The sequence below is a fragment of the Narcine bancroftii genome, chromosome 2 (assembly GCF_036971445.1).
Source record: "Narcine bancroftii isolate sNarBan1 chromosome 2, sNarBan1.hap1, whole genome shotgun sequence".
Taxonomy (NCBI): domain Eukaryota; kingdom Metazoa; phylum Chordata; class Chondrichthyes; order Torpediniformes; family Narcinidae; genus Narcine; species Narcine bancroftii.
In genome coordinates, this window is record NC_091470.1 from 258,248,129 (window position 1) to 258,270,787 (window position 22,659).

The following is a 22,659-nucleotide window of genomic DNA, read 5'->3' on the forward strand; positions in this document are numbered from 1 at the left end:
CACCAGATCCTCTTGACTGTCATCAGTTCTTAGAACGACACAGCTTCACACACTAGAGGGTGTGTTTAAGGTGAGGAGGGGGATGAAGAGATTAAGGAAGATGAGTGGGCAAGTTGCTTTACAGAAGAGTGGTGAGTGCCAGGGAAAGTGGTGAAAGCAGATACATGGTAGTGTTTAATAGGCATCTGGACAGACACATGAATATAAAGGGGATGGTTGGCTATCTATCAAGTCCAAGCAGCAGAGTTTTAGTTTGATTTGATTATCACATTTAGCACAGACATGTGGGCTGAAGGGCCTGTTCCTATGCTGTACTGCCCTGTGTGTTTTTATTGCTTGTGTAGTGAGAGGGTTCTTCCACGAACAGTCTAACTGATTAGCCCTAACATAAAAAGAAAAATAGCAAGAGCACAATTACAGTGTAGAGTTACAATGAAAAGAAGATCAATTAGTACAAAGCTAGGGCAGCCTGAGAGCACTGTGGTGGGGTTCATGCAGGAACGTGATGGCTGCGGGGGAAAAAAATGACTTTTAGCACATTGGTGCATGGTTTCAGACTCTTAAGCCTTCTCCCTGATGGGAGGAGGGAGAAGAGAGGGTGTCCAGGATGTGACAGGTCCTTCACACATCAGACCTTATCACTGTCACATAACAAGCTCTTTCCCCAGAAGTCCATCTAATCTGCCTGCTTTGAACCCAGTTTAGTCAAAGTCAACCCCTTCCCAGATTCCCAAAGGCCCTTCACACCACCACATCCATTGGGACCTTCCCTTTGTTTGGAAATCAAATCTGCCCCCAGTGATTATCTCCACAGAAAATTGGTGAATCCAAGTTAAAGTGCAGATCAGCATTGGAAAGTGTCCACACATAAATAAAAGCTTTTGCAAAACAATGAACTATTCTTAGCTTTTACAGAACAATGATAAAAGTGAGTACCAGAAGCAGAGGTGTACACCACTTTGTAGCCCATTGTCAGTGATGGAGGGGGATCCCATGTAATTCGGAATCGATTGTACCATTCCTCTGATACTTGCAGGTTTGCTGGGCGAGAGAGTGCCACTGTAATCAAAAGTAATTGCCAGAAACAATTCAGTGTTTTATTAAAGGGTGTTTCAGATCAATAAGCTACACAGCCTTTCGTTGGGTTTCTGCACCAGTGGGCTTCACTCACACTTCAGGGTCAGGGAGTTGTGGGATCTGAAACAAAATCCAGAATTGACGACTCCACATAATCACAGTCCTGCTATTCTGGTTTCACACTCTCACTCTCTCTCCACAGCCTCTCTCCCTTCATCCCCCTCCACCCTCTCCCTAAGCCCCACTCCCCACAGCTTCTCTCCCTCCCCTTCCCAAACCTCTCCCCTTCTCAAACCGCTCTCCTTCCCAAACCGCTCTCCCTCCAGTCTAATGAACTCCTCTACACCCTTTCTCCCAAGCCCCTCCCTCTCCACAGCCTCTCTCCCTCATCTCTTTACAGAACCCCTCTGAAGCCTCTCTTCTTCCTTGTTTGCTTGCACTGGTTCTTCCCCACCGTCGCTTCATTCCTTCCTGCTACTCAAACACTTCCAAGTGCTGAGGATGATGGACCAGCCAGCTTATCGACTGAGCTAAATTTGTTCCCCACAATAATCTCAGCTACAAAGGACACCCTGTCAGCCACAGTGCCGATCGATCAGATCAGAATTCCCCCTTCCCAACTTACATGTCTTCCCCATAACAGCCAAGCTGTCACCTTCCCCGTCAGCATAGATAGGGGTGACAGAAACTCGATATGATGTGTCCGAGAGCAGAGGTTGAAGGAGGAGGTTGTTCTGTCTCCCTGGAACCATCACCTGAAGGAAATGGACAGACAGCAGTTAGTGTAGAGAGTGGTAGTGACACACAACTGCACGGATCTATTGCAATGATTATTGATGACAAGATTCTAGAAGACCATAAAACCATAAGATCTCAGAGCAAGTAGGCCATTCAGCTTATCAAGTCCACTCCATCATTCCATCATGACCTGATCCATTCTCCCACTCATCCCCATTCTTCTGGTTTCTCCCCATAATCTTTGATACCCTGACTATTCCGATACCTATCAACATCTGCTTTAAATATACCCAATGACTTGGCCTCCAGTTCAGAGGTTCACTACTCTATGGCTAAAGAAATCCCTCCACATCTCTGTTTTAAATGGGCACCCTTCAAACCTGAAGTTGTGCCCTCTTGTCCTTGACTCCTCTTACCATGGGAATCAACTTTGTCACATCTGCTCTGTCCAGACCTTTCAACTTTCAAAATGCTTCTTATAAGGTCCTCTCATTCTTTTTAACTCAAAGGAGTACAGTCCAAGAGGCGTCAAACGCTCCTCATATGCTAACTCCATTATACCAGAAATCATACTCGTGAATCTTCTCTGAACTCTCCCCAATATCAGCACATTCTTTCTTAAATAAGGAGCCCAAATCTACACTCCCTACTCCAAGTGAAGTCTCACCAGTATAAAGCCTCAGCATCACATCCCCACTCTTATATTTTATTGCGGTTCATATGAATGCCAACGTTGCATTCACCTACTTCACCACTGACTCAACTTGGAAATTAACCTTTAGGGAATCACCCACGAGGACTCCTAAGCTCATTTGTTCCACCGAATTTTGAATTTTTTCCCCATTCAAATAATAGTCTACCCTTTTACTCCTTCTACCAAAGTGCTTGACCTTACACTTTTCAACACTATATTTTGTTTGCCACTTTTTTTCCCCCGTTTTCCTAATCTACGTCTGTCTGCATCCTCTCAGTTGCCTCATCAGTACCTGCCCCTCCATCTATTTTTGTATCACCTGCAAACTTAGCCACAAAAGCCATTTATTTTGCAATCCAACTCATTATCATACAGTGCAAAAACAAGTGGCCCAAACACCAACCCCTGCGGAACACCATGAGTAACCAGTATCCAACCAGAATAGGATCACCTTATTCCCACTCTCTCCTTCCTGCCCATTAACCAATGCTCTACCCGTATTAGCATCATTTCTGTAATTCCATGGGTTCTCATCATTAAATAGCCTCATGCAGCATCTAGTCAAAGGCCTTTTGAAAATCCAAATATACAACACCACGGCATCTCCTTTGTCTATCCTGCCTCAAAAAATTGCAGTAGGTTTATCAAGCAAGATTTTCCCTTAAGGAAACCATGCTAACGTTGGCCTATCTTGTCAAGCACCTCCAGGTACTCCCTCACCTCATCCTTGACAATCGACTCTAACACCTATGTTAGGCTAACAGGTCTATAATTTCATTTCTGCTACCTCCCTCCATTTTTAAATAGTCCTCTGGAACCATCCCAGAATCATTTGATTCTTAGATGATCATTACTAATGCCTCCACAATCTCTGTAGCTACGTCTTTCAGATCCCAAGAGTCCACTGCATCTGCCCTGGGAGACTTATCTACCCTTAAACCTTTCTGCTTCCTAAGCACCTTTTCTCTGGTGATCATGACGGCACTCACCTCTCTTCACTGACACCCTTGAAAGTCTGGTGTACTGCTAATAACTCCCACAGTGAAGAACGACACAAAATACTCACTCGGTTCCTCTGCCATCTCCTCGTCTTTCATTACAATTACTCCAGCATCATTTTCTTTTTTTTTAAACTTTATTTAAGATTTTATAACATGAATAAAATATAAGATTACATTAAAAAAAAATTAAGAATAAGATAATGAAATTACAATACAGCATCAGTAATCTAAATAAACTATACCCCCCTTCCCTCCCAAAATAAAGAGTGAAGAATTAATAAAGTTAGTAATATATGTAAGAAAAAAAACCCACTTACGAAAAAAAACAAAAACAGATTAAAATACTAACAAAAAGAGAAGTAATTAATACTAAGATATCACACTTAAAAACATATTTAAATCAAACTTAAATGCATATATTTAACAAACGGAGTCAAAATTAAACATGTATTTAACTCAAACTTAATATAAAAAATTAGTAAAATTAGTAATATTATCTATCAAAAATTCTTAAACAATAATCAATTCTTAAAAAAGAATTGTAGCATGAAAAAGAAAAAGATGAAAAAAAAAACTTTCTCTATAGAAATAAACCTTCACCAAATATCAACTAACTTCACATCTATCATCATATTAGTCACATAAACCACCATCTTAAAACAAAATTCAAACCTCATTTAGCATTGTACAATTCAATTTTAGTACTCTTCCACCATTTTTCCCTTTTACTCTTGAATACCACATTTAAATATCCCCAATCATTACATTAAAATTCACATATCCAAATAATAAAAACACATCTACCACAAAAACTATATCTTCAACAAATGGAGCATAAACAAACAAAATTCAAGCCTCATTAAGAATTGTACAATTCAATTTATAACTTTCACCATTAATCCTTTCGTTCTATAACTAAAATAATAAAATAATATACAGCAGAATTACCGCTCCTTTCACCTTGAAGTTAAAGAAAGAATAAAAAGCTTATCCATCCCATTCACATTTAAATTTCAAATATTCCTTATCTACTGAATAAACTTTACAAAAAAACATGAACTTTTAATTTTTAAAACAATCAAATACTTTCTTATGCTTAATAAAGTTATTAAAACCGTAAATATTAAAAAAAATAAATTTAAATTTAAACATTACTTAAAAAAAACACAAAAAAAAGAGAAGGAAATAAAGAAAAAAAAACACCCCCTCCCCTTATCCCCTCCTAGAACTACAAAAAAAGAAAAAAAATATTTAAAAAAAAAATTTTTTAAATAAAAAAAAACCTTCACTCATCAATCCAAAAATTAATAAGAAAAAAAAACCAGGCAGGAGGCAACTGCTACCTCCTCCTGGGTCAACCACTCATTGCGGTAAGTCCCACAAAATATTGGGTATGAGATAACACACACGTGGCTGATGACTTCTGGAAAATAGTGCCCACCCAGCTCCCTCTCCCAACTCACGTTTCACTTAAACTATCATCATTATTTAAAATTTTCTCAAAGAAAAAAAAAACTTCTTTTTATTATTATTTTTTTAATCAACTTTATCATTTCGACCACCATTATTTCCATTTCTCCTTGGAATTCGATCAGCATAATTTTCTAGCATCATATATATTTTTTCATTTTTTTAAAAACAGTAATGTACAATACAAAAGATAAGAAAAAACAAAAATTACTATTAATATTCCTTAAAAAGCTTTTATTTAGCCGTTGATCTTCTCCTTCCTAATGAGCTTCTTAGTCGACTTCTGTAAGCTTTTAAAAGCTTCCCTGTCCTCTGTCTTCCCACTAGTTTTTGCTTCCTTGAATGCCCCTTTACTTTGGTTTTGACTTCCCTTGTCAGCCACAGTTTTTAATTTAAATATTTCTTCCTTTTTGGAATCAACCTGTCCTGCACCTTCTGTATTTCTCACAGAATCTCCAGCCATGGCTGTTCTGCTGTCCTCTCTCCGAGTACGCCTTCCCAATTAACTTCTGCACCTCTGTCGTCCTCTTTATTCCACTGCTTTACTGACACATCTGATTTTAGCTTCTCCCTCTCAAACTGCAGGGTAAATTCAATCATATTATGATCACTGCCTCCTAAGAGTTCCCTTACCTTCAGCTCTCTTATCAACTCTGGTTTATTACACAATTCCCAATTCAGAATTGCCATTTCTCTTGTCAGCTCAGCTTTTCTAAAAAAAAAATCCCGAAGGCATTCGATAAATTCCTTCTCTTAGGATCCAGCACCAAACCTGGTTTTCCCAATCAACGTGCACATTGATATGCCCCACAACTAATATAACATTGCCCTTTCTGTATCCTTTCCCTGTCTCCCTCTGCAGTTTGCATGGCATATTCTGGCTATTGTTTGGAGGCCTGTATACAACTCCTATCAAGGTCTTTTACCAGTACAGTTTAAAAAAAATTCTATCCACAGGGATTCTACATCCCCAGATCCAGTACCTCCTCTCTCCAAAGATTTAATTGCATTTTTAACCAGCAGAACCACCCCATCCCACCCCCTCTTCCTGTCCTTCCGATGCACTGTATATCCATGGTCTTCTTTCAGCCAACTTCCAGCTGAACAATTAGATCATCAACCTTATTTCTTAGATAGCTGGTATTTAAATACCAGACCATCACCATTTTTGATTTTGTTTCTAAGTAATGGCAATTCCCAAGTTAAATCCTTAATCATATGCTTGCAGTTTGTCTCTATTGACTACCTCTCCTTTCTCACAATCTCACTACACAGTGTACCTACTTGTGTATCTTCTATCCTACCCACTGCCCTTTTATTCTGGTTCCCACCCCCCTGCCAAACCAGTTTATATTCTTCCCAAAACCTCTAGCAAACCTATACACCAGGATATTAGTCACCTCGATATTAGTCCACCTCCCATTTAGGTGTAACCCATCCTTTTTATACAGTTTATACCTTCCCCAGAAGAGATCCCAATGATCCAGGAATCTGAACCCCATGTGTCTGAGTCTCTTAAATGTCCCTAATGCTTCAGCTTCCACCACCATCCCTGGTAAAGCATTCCAGCTACCCACACCTCTCTGTGTAAAAACCTTACACCTGAACTTTCCTTCCTTCACTTTGTAGAGATGTACACTGGTGGTTGCTATTCCTGCCTTAGGAAAAAGGTGCTGACAATATACCTTATCTACACCTCTCAGAATCATGTAGGCCTCTATTAAGTCTTCTCTCATTCATCCTTCTTTACTCCAAAGAGAAAAGGCCCAGCCCTGCTAACCTTGCCTCGTAAGACCATTTCCAATCTAGGTCTTTGGCTTGGCTTCGCGTACGAAGATTTATGGAGGTGTATGTCCACGTCTGCTGCAGGCTCGTTGGTGACTGACAAGTCCGATGCAGGACAGGCAGGCACGGTTGCAGCGGTTGCAAGGGAAAATTGGTGGGTTGGGGTTGGGTGTTGGGTTTTTCCTCCTTTGTCTTTTGTCAGTGAGGTGGGCTCTGCAGTCTTCTTCAAAGGAGGTTGCTGCCCGCCGAACTGTGAGGCGTCAAGATGCACGGTTGGAGGTGATATCAGCCCATTGGCGGTGGTCAATGTGGCAGGCACCAAGAGATTTCTTTAAGCAGTCCTTGTACCTCTTCTTTGGTGCACCTCTGTCTCAGTGGCCAGTGGAGAGCTCGCCATAGAACACGATCTTGGGAAGGCGATGGTCTTCCATTCTGGACACGTGACCCACCCAGCGCAGTTGGGTCTTCAGCAGCATGGATTCGATGCTTGCGGACTTTGCCAGCTCGAGTACTTCGATGTTGGTGATGAAGTCATTCCAATTAATGTTGAGGATGGAGCGGAGACAGCGCTGATGGAAGAGTTCTAGGAGCTGTAGGTGATGCCGGTAGAGGACCCATGATTTGGAGCCGAACAGGAGCGTGGGTATGACAACGGCTCTGTACACGCTGATCTTTGTGTGTTTCTTCAGGTGGTTGTTTTTCCAGACTCTTTTGTGTAGTCTTCCAAAGGCGCTATTTGCCTTGGCGAGTCTGTTGTCTATCTCTTTGTCGATCCTTGCATCCGATGAAATGGTGCAGCCGAAGTAGGTAAACTGGTTAACCGTTTTGAGTTCAGTGTGTCTGATGGAGATGTGGGGGGGCTGGTGGTCATGGTGGGGAGCTGGCTGATGGAGGACCTCAGTTTTCTTCAGGCTGACTTCCAGGCCAAACATTTTGGCAGTTTCTGCAAAACAGGACGTCCAATCTAGGTAACATCCTGGTAAATCTCCTCTGCGTCCCTTCCACAGTTTCCATATCCTTCCTTTAATGATGTGAACAGAAATGAACACAATACTCCAAGTATTGGCTCACCAGAGATTTGTAGAGTTGCAGCATGAACCCTCAACTCTTGAACTCAATCCCCCTATTAAGGAAGTCCAGCATCCCATAGGCTTTTTAAACTATCCTATCAACCCGCGCGGCAGCCTTGAGGGATGCATGGATTTGGACCCCAAGGTCCCTTTGTTCCACCACTCTGTAAGTATCCGACCATTAACCCTGTACTCAGCCTTCTGGTTTGACCTTCCAAAATGCATCACCTCACACTTATCAGGATAGAACTCCATCTGCCATCTTTCTGCCCAACTCTGCGTCCTGTCCATATCCCTTTTGTAACATAGCAATTTTCAGAACTATCCACAACACCTCCAACCTTCTTATCATCTGCAAACTGACTGACCCATCCTCCCCTCTCTTCATCTAGGTGATTTATAAAAATCACAAAGAGCAGGAGTCTAAAACAGGACCTAGTAGAACTCCACTAGTCACTGACTTTCAGGCAGAATGCTTTCCATCCGCTACTACTCTCTGCTTTCTACATGCAAGCCAATTATTAATATGCAGCCAAGGTTCCATGGATCCCATGCCTCATGACTTTCTGGATGAATCTCTCATGGGGAAACTTGTCAAATGCCTTACTAAAACCCACGTACACCACATCTACTGCATTATCTTCATCAATTTTTTTTGTTACCTCCTCAAAAATTTCAATTACACTCGTGAGGCTTGACCTTCCCTTCACAAATCCATGCTGACTATCCTTGAGTGGACTGGACTTCTCCAAATGCTCACAGATCCTATCCTTAAGAATCCTCTTCAATAATTTGCACACCTCTGATGCAAGACTCACTGGTCTATAATTCCCAGGATTCTCCTTATTATCTTTTTTAAACAAGGGGACCACATTTTGCCAGTCTCCAATCCTCTGGACTCAAAGTTCATAGCTACTGCCCCAGCTATCTCTTCTCTCCCTTCCCACAGCAAATTGGGTTATATTGCATCCAACCCTGGGGATTTATCAATCTTAATGATTTTAAGAAGATCTAACATTTTTTCTTCTTTAATCTCATAGTGGGAGAGTCTAGGCCAAGAGGGCACAACTTCAGGATTGAAGGGTGTCCACTTCGAACATAGGTGCAGAGAAATTTCTTTAGCCAGAGGGTGGTGAATCTGTGGCATTTGTTGCCACAGGCCATTGTGGAGGCTATGTATTTAAAGTAGAATTGATTAATTTTTGATTAGTCATGGCATCAAACTTTATGGGGAAAAGACCGGGAGGTGGGTTTAAGTGGGAGAATGGATCAGCTCACGATTGAATGGCGGGGAAGGCTTGATGGTCTGGCTAGCCTATTTCTGCTTATATATCTTGTAGTCATATGGTCTTACTTCACCATTCGCCTTCAAACAAAATCATGCACATCAATCGCCTTTCCATGCATTCTAACATCTCAATGGTGGTAATGTTTTGGTGAAGGTGCAAAACTCTCATTCACTTCTCAGGCAGAGGAGGTGGGTGGTGCATGGACAAGCAATTCATTGCCCAGGGCTGGTGGCATTTGGAGAACTTGTGCACAGGGACCTCGTTATCTCTGTGCAGGAAGCTCCTCCTTTCTAGCGTGTCACTATCAGGGCGCTGTTCAGGAGGTCTTTGGTAGTCACCACACTTCCAGCATATTAATAACCTTACAAATGTGTTGTAAGATCCTCACAGACAACAAAACAAAAATTAACAAGTGATCCATTTTAAACCTTGTTACAGAAAGTAAAAGAGGTCGAGACATAAAAATAGACTGAAGCAGTCATAACATAAATCTTTCCAATAAAAATAACTAATTATTTTAAGTATGTACAATTAATTGTGCTAGAATTAGGTTCAATAGATTTGTGGTTCCAGGTCAGATATTCTCCCAACCAAACAGCATTAATATCGACTTCTCCAACTTCTGTTAACCCTCTCCCCGGTGTCTTTATTTCCCTCTCACTGTGTCTCCTTTCCTCTACTTCCCCAACTCCTTCCCTTCCTTCTGTCAGAGACCTCACTCCTATCACTTCTCAGCTTCTTTTTCTTCTGCCCTCCCACTTGTATCCACCTGCCACCTTTCAACTCTTTGGCTGTGCTCCTTCCCCTTTTCTTCTCTCCTCCAGAAACCTTTCCGTCCTACAAATACTGCGTGACCTGCTGAGTTTCTCCGCCAGGCCTGTGTACGCAAGGATGTTTTACCATTTTGGCTTCACACATTTCATTCCAACCTGGCACATTTTTTAAAACATTTTTTTATTTTTCACACTATGAACCATACTGACCAAAATATATACAGACATTTTTCTCTTGAATATATAGTGTCATTTTCTACCCTTTTTCCCCTCTCCCTTCCATCCCTCCCTCACCCCCCTTTCTATTTATTCAAAGTTCAATCTATATGATACATTAAACCCGTTAAACAATGTCGTCACTTAATAAAAATAAACAAGAAATTTTTGTCTTTTACTTTTATATACTGAATCAGTTCATTTTGTTGTCTTCTCCTTCTGTCATTTTAGGTGGTGGAGGTTCATGGTAGGATTTCTCTATTGTGTTTCATGTAATGTTCCCATATTTGTTCGAATATTGTGATGTTATTTCTTAAATTATATGTTATTTTTTTCTAATGGAATACATTTATTTATTTCTATGTACCATTGTTGTATTCTCAAGTTGTCTTCTAATTTCCAGGTTGACATCATACATTTTTTTGCTACAGCTAGGGCTATCATAATAAATCTTTTTTGTGCTCCATCCAAATCGAGTCCAAATTCTTTATTTCTTATATTACTTAGAAGGAAGATTTCTGGGTTTTTTGGTATATTGCTTTTTGTGATTTTATTTAATATCTGGTTTAGATCTTCCCAAAATTTTTTCACTTTCTCACATATCTAAATTGCATGTATTGTTGTTCCCGTTTCCTTTCTACAGCGAAAACATCTGTCTGATACTGTTGGGTCCCAATTATTTAACTTTTGGGATGTGATGTATAGCCTGTGTAACCAGTTATATTGTATCATGCGTAACTTCGCATTTATTGTATTTCTCATAGTTCCTGAGCATAGCTTTTCCTATGTTTCTTTCTTTATCTTTATGTTTAGATCTTGTTCCCATTTTTGTTTAGGTTTACAGATTGTTTCCTCGTTCTCCTTTTCTTGCAGTTTGATGTACATGTTTGTTATAAATTTTTTAATGATCATTGTGTCTGTAATCACATATTCAAAATTGCTTCCTTCTGGTAACCTCAGACTGTTTCCCAATTTGTCCTTCAAGTAGGTTTTCAGTTGATGGTATGCAAACATTGTATCATGAGTTATATTATATTTGTCCTTCATTTGTTCAAAAGATAATAATTTATTTCCCGAAAAACAATTTTCTATACTTTTGATCCCTTTTCTCTCCCATTCTCTGAAGGAAAGGATATTTATTGTGAAAGGGATTCATTGATTTTGTCTCAATATTAATTTTGGTAGTTGATAATTTGTTTTATTCCTTTCTACATGAATTTTCTTCCAAATGTTGAGCAGATGGTGCAATACTGGTGAATTCCTACGTTGCACCAATTTTTCATCCCACTTATATAGTATATGTTCAGGTATCTTCTCCCCTATTTTATCTAGCTCTAATCTGGTCCAATCTGGTTTTTTCCTTGTTTGATAAAAATCTGATAGGTATCTTAATTGTGCTCCTCTATAATAATTCTTAAAGTTTGGTAGTTGTAAGCCTCCTTTTTTGTACCATTCTGTTAATTTATCTAGCGCTATCCTCGGTTTCCCCCCTTTCCCTAAGAATTTCCTTTATTATTTTCTTTAGCTCCTTGAAGAATTTTTCTGTTAGGTGAATTGGTAATGATTGAAATAGGTATTGTATCCTTGGGAAGATGTTCATTTTAATACAATTTATCCTTCCTATCAGTGTTAGTGGTAAGTCTTTCCAGTGCTCTAAGTCATAATTTTTTCATTAATGGCTGATAATTTAGTTTGTATAGATGGCCTAGATTATTATTTAGTTGTATACCTAGGTATCGAATTGCTTATGTTTGCCATTTAAATGGTGATTCTTTCTTAAACTTTGTGAAATCCGCATTATTCATTGGCATCGCTTCACTTTTATTTGTGTTGATCTTGTACCCCGATACTTCTCCATATTCCTTCAATTTCTTATGTAATTCTTTTATTGATATTTCTGGTTCTGTTAAGTATATTATATCATCATCTGCAAATTGACTGATTTTATATTCCTTCTCTTTTATTTTTATCCCTCTTATTTTATTTTCTGTTCTTATCAGTTATGCTAGTGGTTCTATAGCTAACGCGAACAGTGAGGGAGATAGTGGACATCCCTGCCTTGTTGATCTGCTTAATTTAAATTGGTTTGATATATATCTATTTACTGTCACTTTTGCCAATGGTCCCTTATATAATGCTTTAATCCAATTAATATTTCTCTGGTAGGTTGAATTTTTGTAGTACTTTGAATAAATAATTCCATTCTACTCTGTCAAAGGCTTTCTCTGCGTCTAAAGCAACCGCCACTGTTGGAGTTTTGTTTCCTTGTACTGCATGGATTAAGTCAATGAATTTACAGATTTGTCCGTTGTTAGTCTTTTTTTAATAAATCCGGTTTGATCTAGTTTTACTATTTTTGGTACACAGTCGGCCAATCTGTTTGCTAATAGTTTAGCTATTATCTTATAATCTGTGTTAAGTAGAGTCTTAAGTAGAGTCTGCATGTCTATATGAAGCTGGTGTTAGTGGATCTTTCCCCGTCTTTGGTATTACTGTAATTATTGCTGTTTTGCATGAATCTGGTATGTTTTGTGTTTTTTCAATCTGGTTCATTACTTCCAGGAGAGGAGGAATTAATAAGTCTTTAAATGATTTATAAAATTCTATTGGGAGTCCATCCTCTTCCGGTGTTTTATTGTTCGGTAGTTTTTTTAATATCTCCTGTATTTCTTCTATTTCAAATGGTTTTATTAATTTATTTTGCTCCTCTGTTTGCAATTTCGGTAGTTCAATTTTAATTAGAAATCCATCTCTTTTGTCTTCTTTCCCTTCGTTCTCAGTTTGATATAGTTCGTAGAATTCCCTGAAATTTTCGTTGATCTCCATTGGGTTATATGTAATTTGTTTGTCCTTTTTCCTTGATGCCAATACCGTTCTTTTAGTTTGTTCTGTCTTAAGCTACCACGCTAGTATTTTGTGCGTTTTTTCTCCTAGCTCATAATACTTCTGTTTTGTCTTCATTATGTTCTTCTCCACCTTATATGTTTGTAGTGTTTCATATTTTATTTTTTGTCTGTCAATTCTCTTCTTTTAGTTGTATCTTTTAGTTGTACCTCGCCAAACGAACCCAGCTCAGCGCGGACATTGGCGACTTCAGGGGTTTTTTACGAGGTTCTAAAGGCTGTGTACGGCCCCTCACCCCAAGTCCAAAGCCCGCTGCGTAGCTCAGACAGCAAAGTCCTCCTCAGCGACAAGATCTCCATCCTCAACCAATGGTCAGAACACTTCCAATCTCTTTTCAGTGCCAAACGCTCAGTCCAAGAATCCGCCCTGCTCCAGCTCCCTCAACAGCCCTTAAGGCTAGAGCTGGATGAGGTCCTCACCCGGGAAGAGACGTATAAGGCAATTGAACAACTGAAAAGTGGCAAAGCAGCAGGTATGGATCGAATCCCCCCCCCAGAGGTCTGGAAGGCTGGCGGCAAAACTCTGCATGCCAAACCGCATGAGTTTTTCAAGCTCTGCTGGGGCCAAGGAAAGCTGGCTCAGGACCTTCGTGAAGCCATCATCATCACCCTGTACAAAAACAAAGGCGTGAAATCAGACTGCTCAAACTACAGGGGAATCACGCTGCTCTCCATTGCAGGCAAAATCCTCGCTAGGATTCTCTTGAATAGAATAATACCTAGTGTCGCCGAAAATGTTCTCCCAGAATCACAGTGCGGCTTTCGTGCAAACAGAGGAACTACTGACATGGTTTTTGCCCTCAGACAGCTCCAAGAAAAGTGCAGAGAACAAAACAAAGGTCTCTACATCACCTTTGTTGACCTCCCAAAGCCTTCAACACCGTGAGTAGGAAAGGCCTTTGGCAAATACTAGAGCGCCTCGGATGCCCCCCAAAGTACCTCAACATGATTATCCAACTGCACAAAAACCAACAAGGTCGGGTCAGATACAGCAATGAGCTCTCTGAACCCTTCTCCATTAACAATGGCGTGAAGCAAGGCTGCGTTCTTGCACCAACCCTCTTTTCAATCTTCTTCAGCATGATGCTGAAACAAGCCATGAAAGACCGCAACAATGAAGACGCTGTATACATCCGGTACCACACGGATGGCAGTCTCTTCAATCTGAGGCGCCTGCAAGCTCACACCAAGACACAAGAGCAACTTGTCTGTGAACTACTCTTTGCAGACGATGCCGCTTTAGTTGCCCATTCAGAGCCAGCTCTTCAGCGCTTGATGTCCTGTTTTGCGGAAACTGCCAAAATGTTTGGCCTGGAAGTCAGCCTGAAGAAAACTGGTCCTCCATCAGGCACCTCCCCGCCATGTCTACCAGCCCCCCCACATCTCCATCGGGCACACAAAACTCAAAACGGTCAACCAGTTTACCTATCTCGGCTGCACCATTTCATCGGATGCAAGGATCGACAACTAGATAGACAACAGACTCGCCAAGGCAAATAGTGCCTTTGGAAGACTACACAAAAGAGTCTGGAAAAACAACCAACTGAAAAACCTCACAAAGATTAGCGTATACAGAGCCGTTGTCATACCCAAACTCCTGTTCGGCTCCGAATCATGGGTCCTCTACTGGCATCACCTACGGCTCCTAGAACGCTTCCACCAGCATTGTCTCCGCTCCATCCTCAACATTCATTGGAGCGACTTCATCTCCAACATCGAAGTACTCGAGATGGCAGAGGCCGACAGCATCGAATCCACGCTGCTGAAGATCCAACTGCGCTGGGTAGGTCACGTCTCCAGAATGGAGGACCATCGCCTTCCCAAGATCGTGTTATATGGCGAGCTCTCCACTGGCCACTGAGATAGAGGTGCACCAAAGAAGAGGTACAAGGACTGCCTAAAGAAATCTCTTGGTGCCTGCCACATTGACCACCGCCACTGGGCTGATATCGCCTCAAACTGTGCATCTTGGCGCCTCACAGTTCGGCGGGCAGCAACCTCCTTTGAAGAAGAACGCAGAGCCCACCTCACTAACAAAAGACAAAGGAGGAAAAACCCAACACCCAACCCACCAATTTTCCCTTGCAACCGCTGCAACCATGTCTGCCTGTCCCGCATCGGACCTGTCAGCCACAAACGAGCCTGCAGCTGACGTGGACATTACCCCTCCATAAATCTTCATCCGTGAAGCCAAGCCAAAGAAGAAGAGTTGTATCTTCCTTTATTGCTAATTCTTTTTCTGTATTTGTTATTTCCCTTTCCAACTGTTCTATTTCCCGATTGTAGTCCTTCTTCATCTTAGTTATATAACTTATTATCTGTCCTCTTTCATTGCGTCCCATAGTATAAACTTATCTTTCACTGATTCCATATTTATTTCAAAGTATATTTTAATTTGTCGCTCAATGAATTCTCTAAAATCCTGTCTTTTAAGTAGCATGGATTTTAATCTCCATTTATACATTCTCGGTGGGATGTCCTCCAGCTCTATTGCCAATAACAGGGGTGAGTGATCTGATAACAATCTAGCTTTATATTCCGTTTTCTTAACTCTTCCTTGAATGTGGGCTGATAACAGGAATAGGTCTATCCTTGAGTATGTTTTATGTCTACCCGAACAATATGAATATTCCTTTTCCTTTGGGTGTTGTTTCCTCCATATATCCAAAAGTTGCATTTCCTGCATCGATTTAATTATAAATTTGATTACTTTGTTCTTTCTGTTAGTCTTTTTTCCAGTTTTATCCATCTTTAAGTCCAAATTAAGGTTAAAGTTCACTCCTATCAGATATTCCCCTGCGTATCTGCAATCTTCAAAAAGATATCGCATAAATTTTTGATCTTTTTCATTAGGTGCGTATACATTGAGCAAATTCCAAAATTCTGAATATATCTGACACTTTATCATTACATACCTCCCTGCTGGATCTATTATTTCCTCCTCTATTTTGATTGGTACATTTTTATTGATTAATATAGCTACTCCTCTGGCATTTGAATTATATGATGCTGCCATTACGTGCCCTACCCAATCTCTCCTTACTTTCTTGTGTTCCACTTCAGTTAGATGTGTTTCCTGCACGAATGCTATATCAATTTTTTCTTTCTTCAGTAAATTTAACAGCCTCTTCCTTTTGATTTGGTTATGTATTCCGTTAATATTTATAGTCATATAGTTCAACATGACCATTTCATACTTTGTTTACCTCTCATTTCCGTTTCCTCATCACCACTTTCCCTCCTTATCCATTTCTGTTTTCTTTTTTTGAATGCACTGTAAGACAACACTTCTAAAACATAAAATATTTCCACTATTCCCACATCTAAAATTCCCTTAACCCCAATAGTCCCTCCCCTCTTTGAGTTGCCCTTTGTCCCTTGTCAGGCAACCACATCTCCCCTCTCCATTTGGATTGCAAACCCGCTCACAACCGTCAACTGATTTCACAGTGACTGTTATTCTTCCCCACCCAGCCCCTCCAGAAAAGATTTTAATCTTCACATACAACAAAGCTCACTCTCTTAATCCCCTCCTTACTTCCTTTCTCCCCTTTCTTTCCCTTCTTAGTTCTTACTTATACTTTATTCTTCTTCTTTATATATAGTTTGTTGTCATTTTTGTTCTTGTTACGTCTCTTCATCTTCCTTGAGGCCCACTATCTTTATATTGTTTCTCCAATTATAGTTTTCCATTATATCTATCTTCTGAGCTATCAGCTCCTGTGCTTCTTTAACTTTTTTATCAGATTCTTCCAATTTCTTTTTTAAGTCATCTACTTCCATTTCTATGGTTGTTTCTCGTTCTTCCACTTTGTCTACTCTGTTTTGTAGTTGTTCTGCAAATTTTCGTGCTTTTTCTGGATCCAAGAATAGTTTGCTTTGCTGCCCCAGGATAACTATTTTAAGCACCGCTGGATATTTTAACATAAATTTATAACCTTTTTTCCATAGGGTCGTTTTTGCTGCGTTAAACTCCTTCCTCTTCTTCAGGGGTTCAAAACTTATGTCTGGGTAGAAAAAAAAATTTTTGACCTTTGTATTCCAGTGGTTTTTTGTCTTCTCTTATTTTTTTCATTGCCTTCTCCAATCTATTTTCTCTTGTTGTATATCTTAGGAATTTGACTAGAATGGATCTTGGTTTTTATTGTGGTTGTGGTTTAGGGGCTAATGTTCTGTGTGCCCTTTCTATTTCCATTCCTTCCTGTAATTCTGGCCTTCCTAGGACCCTGGGGATCCATTCTTTTATAAATTATTTCATATTTTTGCCTTCATCTTCCTTAAGGCCCACTATCTTTATATTGTTTCTCCTATTATAATTTTCCATTATATCCATCTTCTGAGCTAACAGCTCCTGTGCCTCTTTAGCTTTTTTATCAGATTCTTCTAATTTCTTTTTTAAGTCATCTACCTCCATTTCTATGGCTGTTTCTCGTTCTTCCACCTTGTCTACTCTTTTCCCTATTTCTGTCATGATCATCTCTAATCTATTCACTTTTTCTTCTGTACCTTTTATTCTTCTTTTTATTTCACTGAATTCTTGTTTCTGCCATTCTTTTACTGTTTCCATATATTCTTTAAAGAATTTTTTATCCATGTACTTGCCCTTCCCTTCATCTTCCATTTCTCTGTGTTCTCCGTCCTCTTCTTCTGAGTCCAGGATCTGTGTCCTTACCTCTGTCTCTTCTGATTTTCTTGTTGGGTTGTTTGTTTTATTTTGTTGGGTATTTTTGTTCTTCTTATTTTTATTAAAAGTGTCTTGGTGTTGGTCTTCTTCCTCTGGGTTGGTCATCTGTTGTTTCTTTGATTTCCTTTTTTTATTCTCTTCCTTCTTGTTCCCGTTATGTTCTATGTTTTCCTGTTGGGAGCCTTGCTGTCGTGTTATTTTTGTCTGTTGAAGCTGTGGAGATTTACTCCTCAGCTGGTCCCTCTTCCCGTCGGTGTTGTTTTTGCCTTGCACACTTTTGTTTGGCTCCGTGAGCCATCTTTGTAGTCCTGCGTTCGGGGTTTCCACTGACCTCAGGGAGCGGGCTTCTCTCTCCACAGCGGACCTCCTCGTACAGGTAAGGCCTTCACCTTTCTCTTCCGACGTCTTTCCTTCTTTTCTTCCCGTTGTTTTTGGTTTTTCTTTCTTTGCTGCCATTTACTCCACACTTTTATTTTTAATTTGTTATGGTTTCTGTGTTTGTAGCTTTGCTTTTTCTTTACTTTATTTTTACTTTTCTGGAGGCGGCTGGTATTTTCTTACTCCATCACGTGACTTCCATTAACCTGGCACATTTTTAAGGATGTATGCCCATTGATTACCATCTACCAGGAGCAGCACAGTTGAGAGAGACACAGATCGTGATGCAATAGAGCTTCAGGGTTTTCAGTCCCTGATTCCATATATGCTGCCATTTTCAAGTTCAAGTTTATCATCATCTAACTGTACATATATAACCAGACAAAACAGTTTTTCTTCTGATCATGGGGCAGACACAGATATATACGCACACAAAATACACAACACATAATTATCACATGTATATATTAAAATTCAAGATATATGGCAACAGAAGCTTCTAACATAATCTCCAATTCCAAATGTAAGTCAATGATTCATTTCTTCTGTGATCCATTTAAGACCAAAAATTCTGTTTCCCAATTACCTTCCCATAACCTGGTGGTAAGGACTGCTTTAGATACCTATCTAAACATGTGAAAACTCACACTGACCATGCTTACCGCTTCTTCTGCTCGATCTCCTTTAAGAGGCACGTAGGACACTCGGTACTGGGTGATGAATGAATCAGCAGGCTCCCACGAGACATGGAAACTAAATGTGGTCTCCTCGTCCACGATCAGGTTCCGTAATCCAGACCGGATAACTAAACCAAAGGAAACAGAGCAAGTTGGAAACTCAAGTTTCGTTAATGGATTCAACAGATTTTCTTGGGCAGCATTTGGTCACTGAGATAGGCTGGAATTGTGAGAGGGGAGGTATGGGGTTGTCACAGAGGCATTCACCATTCAGCCCAACCACTCCATGTCAACCAGAGGGCACCCTTTTTTTAATTATTTATTTTTTCTATATATGTGTTTTCTTTTTTTTAGTTTTTTTTTTATTAGTTGTTTTTTTTTTTCGTTTAAGTATTTTTGTTTTTGTTTTTTCATATATATTCTTATATAATAAAAAATTTTTGGATTAATAATTAATACTTAATTTTTAAAAAGTTTTTTTATATATTTCGATCTTTTTTTTAAGATATATATTTTTAATTTTTTTTTATTATACTAATAGTATTAATTCTTCATTCTTTATCGTGGGGGTGGGGAGGGGGAGTTTAGGGGTTAAAAATAGTTTTTTTTTAGTCTTAGTTTTTAGTTGTTAGGGGGAGATGCCGAGATTGGTATTGTATTAACTATGTTACTTTGTACTTGTATTACTTTATTTTGTATTTTTTCTGTACGTGAATTACTTACTTTCTTCATGTTAAAATTAATAAATAAAGTTTTGAAAAAAAAAACCAGAGGGCACCCATTTATATTCATCCCATTTCTCAGCCCTTGCTCCATAGCCTGAGCAACTTGAGGGTTTCGTAAATGCTGTCAGTAATTCTGTTTCAACCACTCTCTCAGGCAGTGTGTATCAGGTAGTCACCACTTTTAGGATGAAAAACAAAAGTTCCTCTCAGACCCCCTCCAAGTCTCTAACTCTTGGCCATAAATGGATGTCCTCTGGTTTTATCTTATGGAGTCATTTGTGCAGAGAAGTTGCAAATGAAATACAATGTCAGAAATGTACAGTCATGCACTTTAATAGAAGAAATAAAGGGGCAGACTATTTTCCAAATGTGGAGAAAATTGAAAATTCCCAGATACCAAGGGATTTGGGAGTTCTTGTGCAGGATACCCTGAATGTAAAGCTGCAGGTTGAGTTGGTAATTAAGAAGGCAAATGCAATGCTGGCACTCTTTTCAAGTGGAATAGGATACAATAGCAGGGAGGTGATGTTGAGGCTTTATAAGGCGCTGGACCTCATTTGGAATCGGCTCGTGGCCTGTACACGTTGGAATTTAGGAGAATGAAGGGGGATCTCAATGAAACATTTCGAATGTTGAAATGAATGGACAGAGTAGATATAAAAAGTTTGTTTCCCCATGGTGGGAGAATCTAGGGCAAGAGGGCACAACTTAGAAAAGAGATGCAGAGGGTGATAAATCTGTGGAATTTGTAGCTTCTTTTCCTTCTGCCCTCTCACCTGCATCTACCTCTTACTGGCAGGGTTAGCATAGCAGTTAATGCAATGCTGATAAAGCACCAGCGATCAGGATAGGGGTACAAATCCTGCGCTGTCTATAAGGAGTTTGTACATTCTCCCCTGTGTCCGCGTGGGGTTTTCCCAGGTGCTCCGGTTTTCTCCCACCATTCAAAAATGTACCAGGGTCGTAGGTCAATTGGGCATAATTGAGCAGCATGGGCTTGTGGACCGAAAGGGCTTGTATTATGCTGTATGTCTAAAAATTTTTTAAATTACCATTTAGCCTGTGCTCCTCCCCTTTCCCCTTCCTCCCTCCTTCCTCCTCTCCCTTTCCTTTTTAGTCAGGTGTCTGCCTGTTTTTGAACACCCCTGATGAAGGTCTCGGGCCCAAAATGGAGACTGCCTTTCACTCCCTATGAATGTTGGTGACCTGCTGGGTTTCTCCAGCAATTTTATGCATTGCAGGTCAACCTCTGGAGAGTACAGCTGGTCAAGCAAGAGTGAAAGGTGCAGGTTTGGGGAGTGACCACCTAAACCTCTGCATTGCTTGTTGAGATGCCAGCTCCATGCTTCACTTTACATTGGGTAGTGAAGGGGTGACTAGTGTTAGGTACATTGGGGCTTATGACTGGGACCCAGACTAAGTCAGAAAAATGCTCTCATTTTCAGCTAGGGGAAGGACATCATTAAACTAGAATGGATGTAGAGGAGATTCACTAGGATGTTGTCGGGATGTTACTGGGGGTTGAGTTTTCAGTAGAGGATAGATAGGCTGGGTCTTTATTCCCTGGAGTGTAGGAGGCTGAGGTGATTTTACAAAGGTTTATAAAATGATGAGGGGCAAGGATAAAGTGAATACTCACAGTCTTTTTCCCAGAGCAGGTGATTCTAGAAATGGAGGGCATAGGTTGGAGAAGAGAGGGGAGATTTAAGAGAGGCCTGAGGGGCAATTTTTTCACTAAGAGGGTGGTCCATATCGGGAACAAACTGCCAGAGGGAGTTGTGAAAGCAAGTACCATTATAACATTCAAAAGTCATTGGGACAGCTTAGTGGATAGGAAGGATTTAGAAGGATACAGACTAAATGTGTCCAGCCCAGAATGCTAACTTGGTCAGAATGAACTGGTTGGGCTGAAGGGTCTATTCTATGTTGCATGATTCTATAACAACATTCCCGTTGTTGTGACACAAATTCAGAAGTATATCAGCATTGTATAGGACAATAAACTTTCATACCATATCAAATGTAAAATTGTCCAGGAGCCAACAACTTTGGAAAGCATGTTAGATTTGATTTTTGATTTAAATTTGCAGTCATTGTTTTCAATCAAGTTAAGCATTTTCAGTTAAATGCGAGTTCATCAATTAAAGGAAGTTTTTACAATGAGGTCTTGACCCAACATCCCTAACCCCAAACTCCCCACTGTAAATACACCCAACTCTCACCACTGCCCTCTCCACCACACAGCCTCAAGCTTGTCCATTCAAGTGTGAAGATCTGACCTATTCAAATTTTACTGTGAATGCTCTCTCTTTAATTACATACCTACTGTAGTTGGACGAAGGGTTGTAGTTGTGACTGGTATTGTAGTGGTTATTCGCTGAACTGCAATTTAGAAATAAAGTCAAAATTAATTTTAAAATATGCATCAAAAACCTATAAAAAAAACCTTGCATTTGCCATGACCTGTTTTCCCAGTTGTCTTCTTCACCGGATCAATTCGATAAACCCAGAGGTGCATAGCTGTGGTTCTGAAATGAGCTTTGAAGAATTTCCAGCCTCTCTGTACTTTCCTGCACTGCAGAGCCTCAAGGCTCATTTCAGAACCACAGTTATCCATCTGTGGGTTTATCGAATGAACATAAATTGATCCAGTGAAGAAGCCGACTGGGAAAACAGGGAAAAATGGAGACTACTTTTTTCCAACATAATCCGAGAGAAAATCATGGACAGTTCTGGTCTCCAGAGAACCCATTCTCTTGATTATCTTGCCTTCCTCAGTTGTGGAGTCGGTTTAGATCGATAAGAACAACATCGTGGGCCGAAGTGCCTGTGGTGTAATGCTCTATACCAAATATGGAAAGGCATGGATAGAGTGGATATGGCGAAAATGTTTCTAGTAGTGGGAGAGTCCAGGACCATCAGAATAAAAGGATGTCCATTTAGAATAGAGATGTCGAGAGATGTCTTCAGCCAGAGGGAGGTAAATATGTGGAATTCATTGCCACATATGGCTGTAGAGACCAAGTCATTGGGTAGATTTAAAGCAGAGGTTGATAGGCTCTTGCTGAGTAAGGATGTTAAAAGTTACAGGGAGCAGGCAGGAGAATGGGGTTGAGAGGAAAAATACATCAGCAATGTTTTGAATGGCAGAGCAGGCTTGATGGGTTGAATGGCCTAAT

At 40.1% G+C, this 22,659-nt stretch overlaps 1 protein-coding gene across 7 annotated transcripts in view; it reads right to left on the minus strand.

Moving 5' to 3' along the window:
* Positions 1 to 22,659, minus strand: part of col14a1a (collagen, type XIV, alpha 1a) — a 311,666-nt gene that overhangs the window by 134,411 nt on the left and 154,596 nt on the right. For 6 of the 7 annotated variants that reach the window (XR_011352149.1, XM_069920938.1, XM_069920940.1 and 3 more), the window contains exons 18-21: positions 21,803 to 21,862; positions 18,732 to 18,883; positions 1,703 to 1,832; positions 937 to 1,059 (exon numbers count right to left, since the gene is read on the minus strand). Coding sequence is in view for 6 of the 7 variants with exons in the window: in XM_069920938.1 (XP_069777039.1) it covers positions 937 to 1,059; positions 1,703 to 1,832; positions 18,732 to 18,883; positions 21,803 to 21,862 (465 nt within the window). In the remaining variant the exon portion in view is untranslated. The remainder of the gene's footprint in view (positions 1 to 936; positions 1,060 to 1,702; positions 1,833 to 18,731; positions 18,884 to 21,802; positions 21,863 to 22,659) is intronic. The other variant, XM_069920939.1, reaches the window with a different exon arrangement.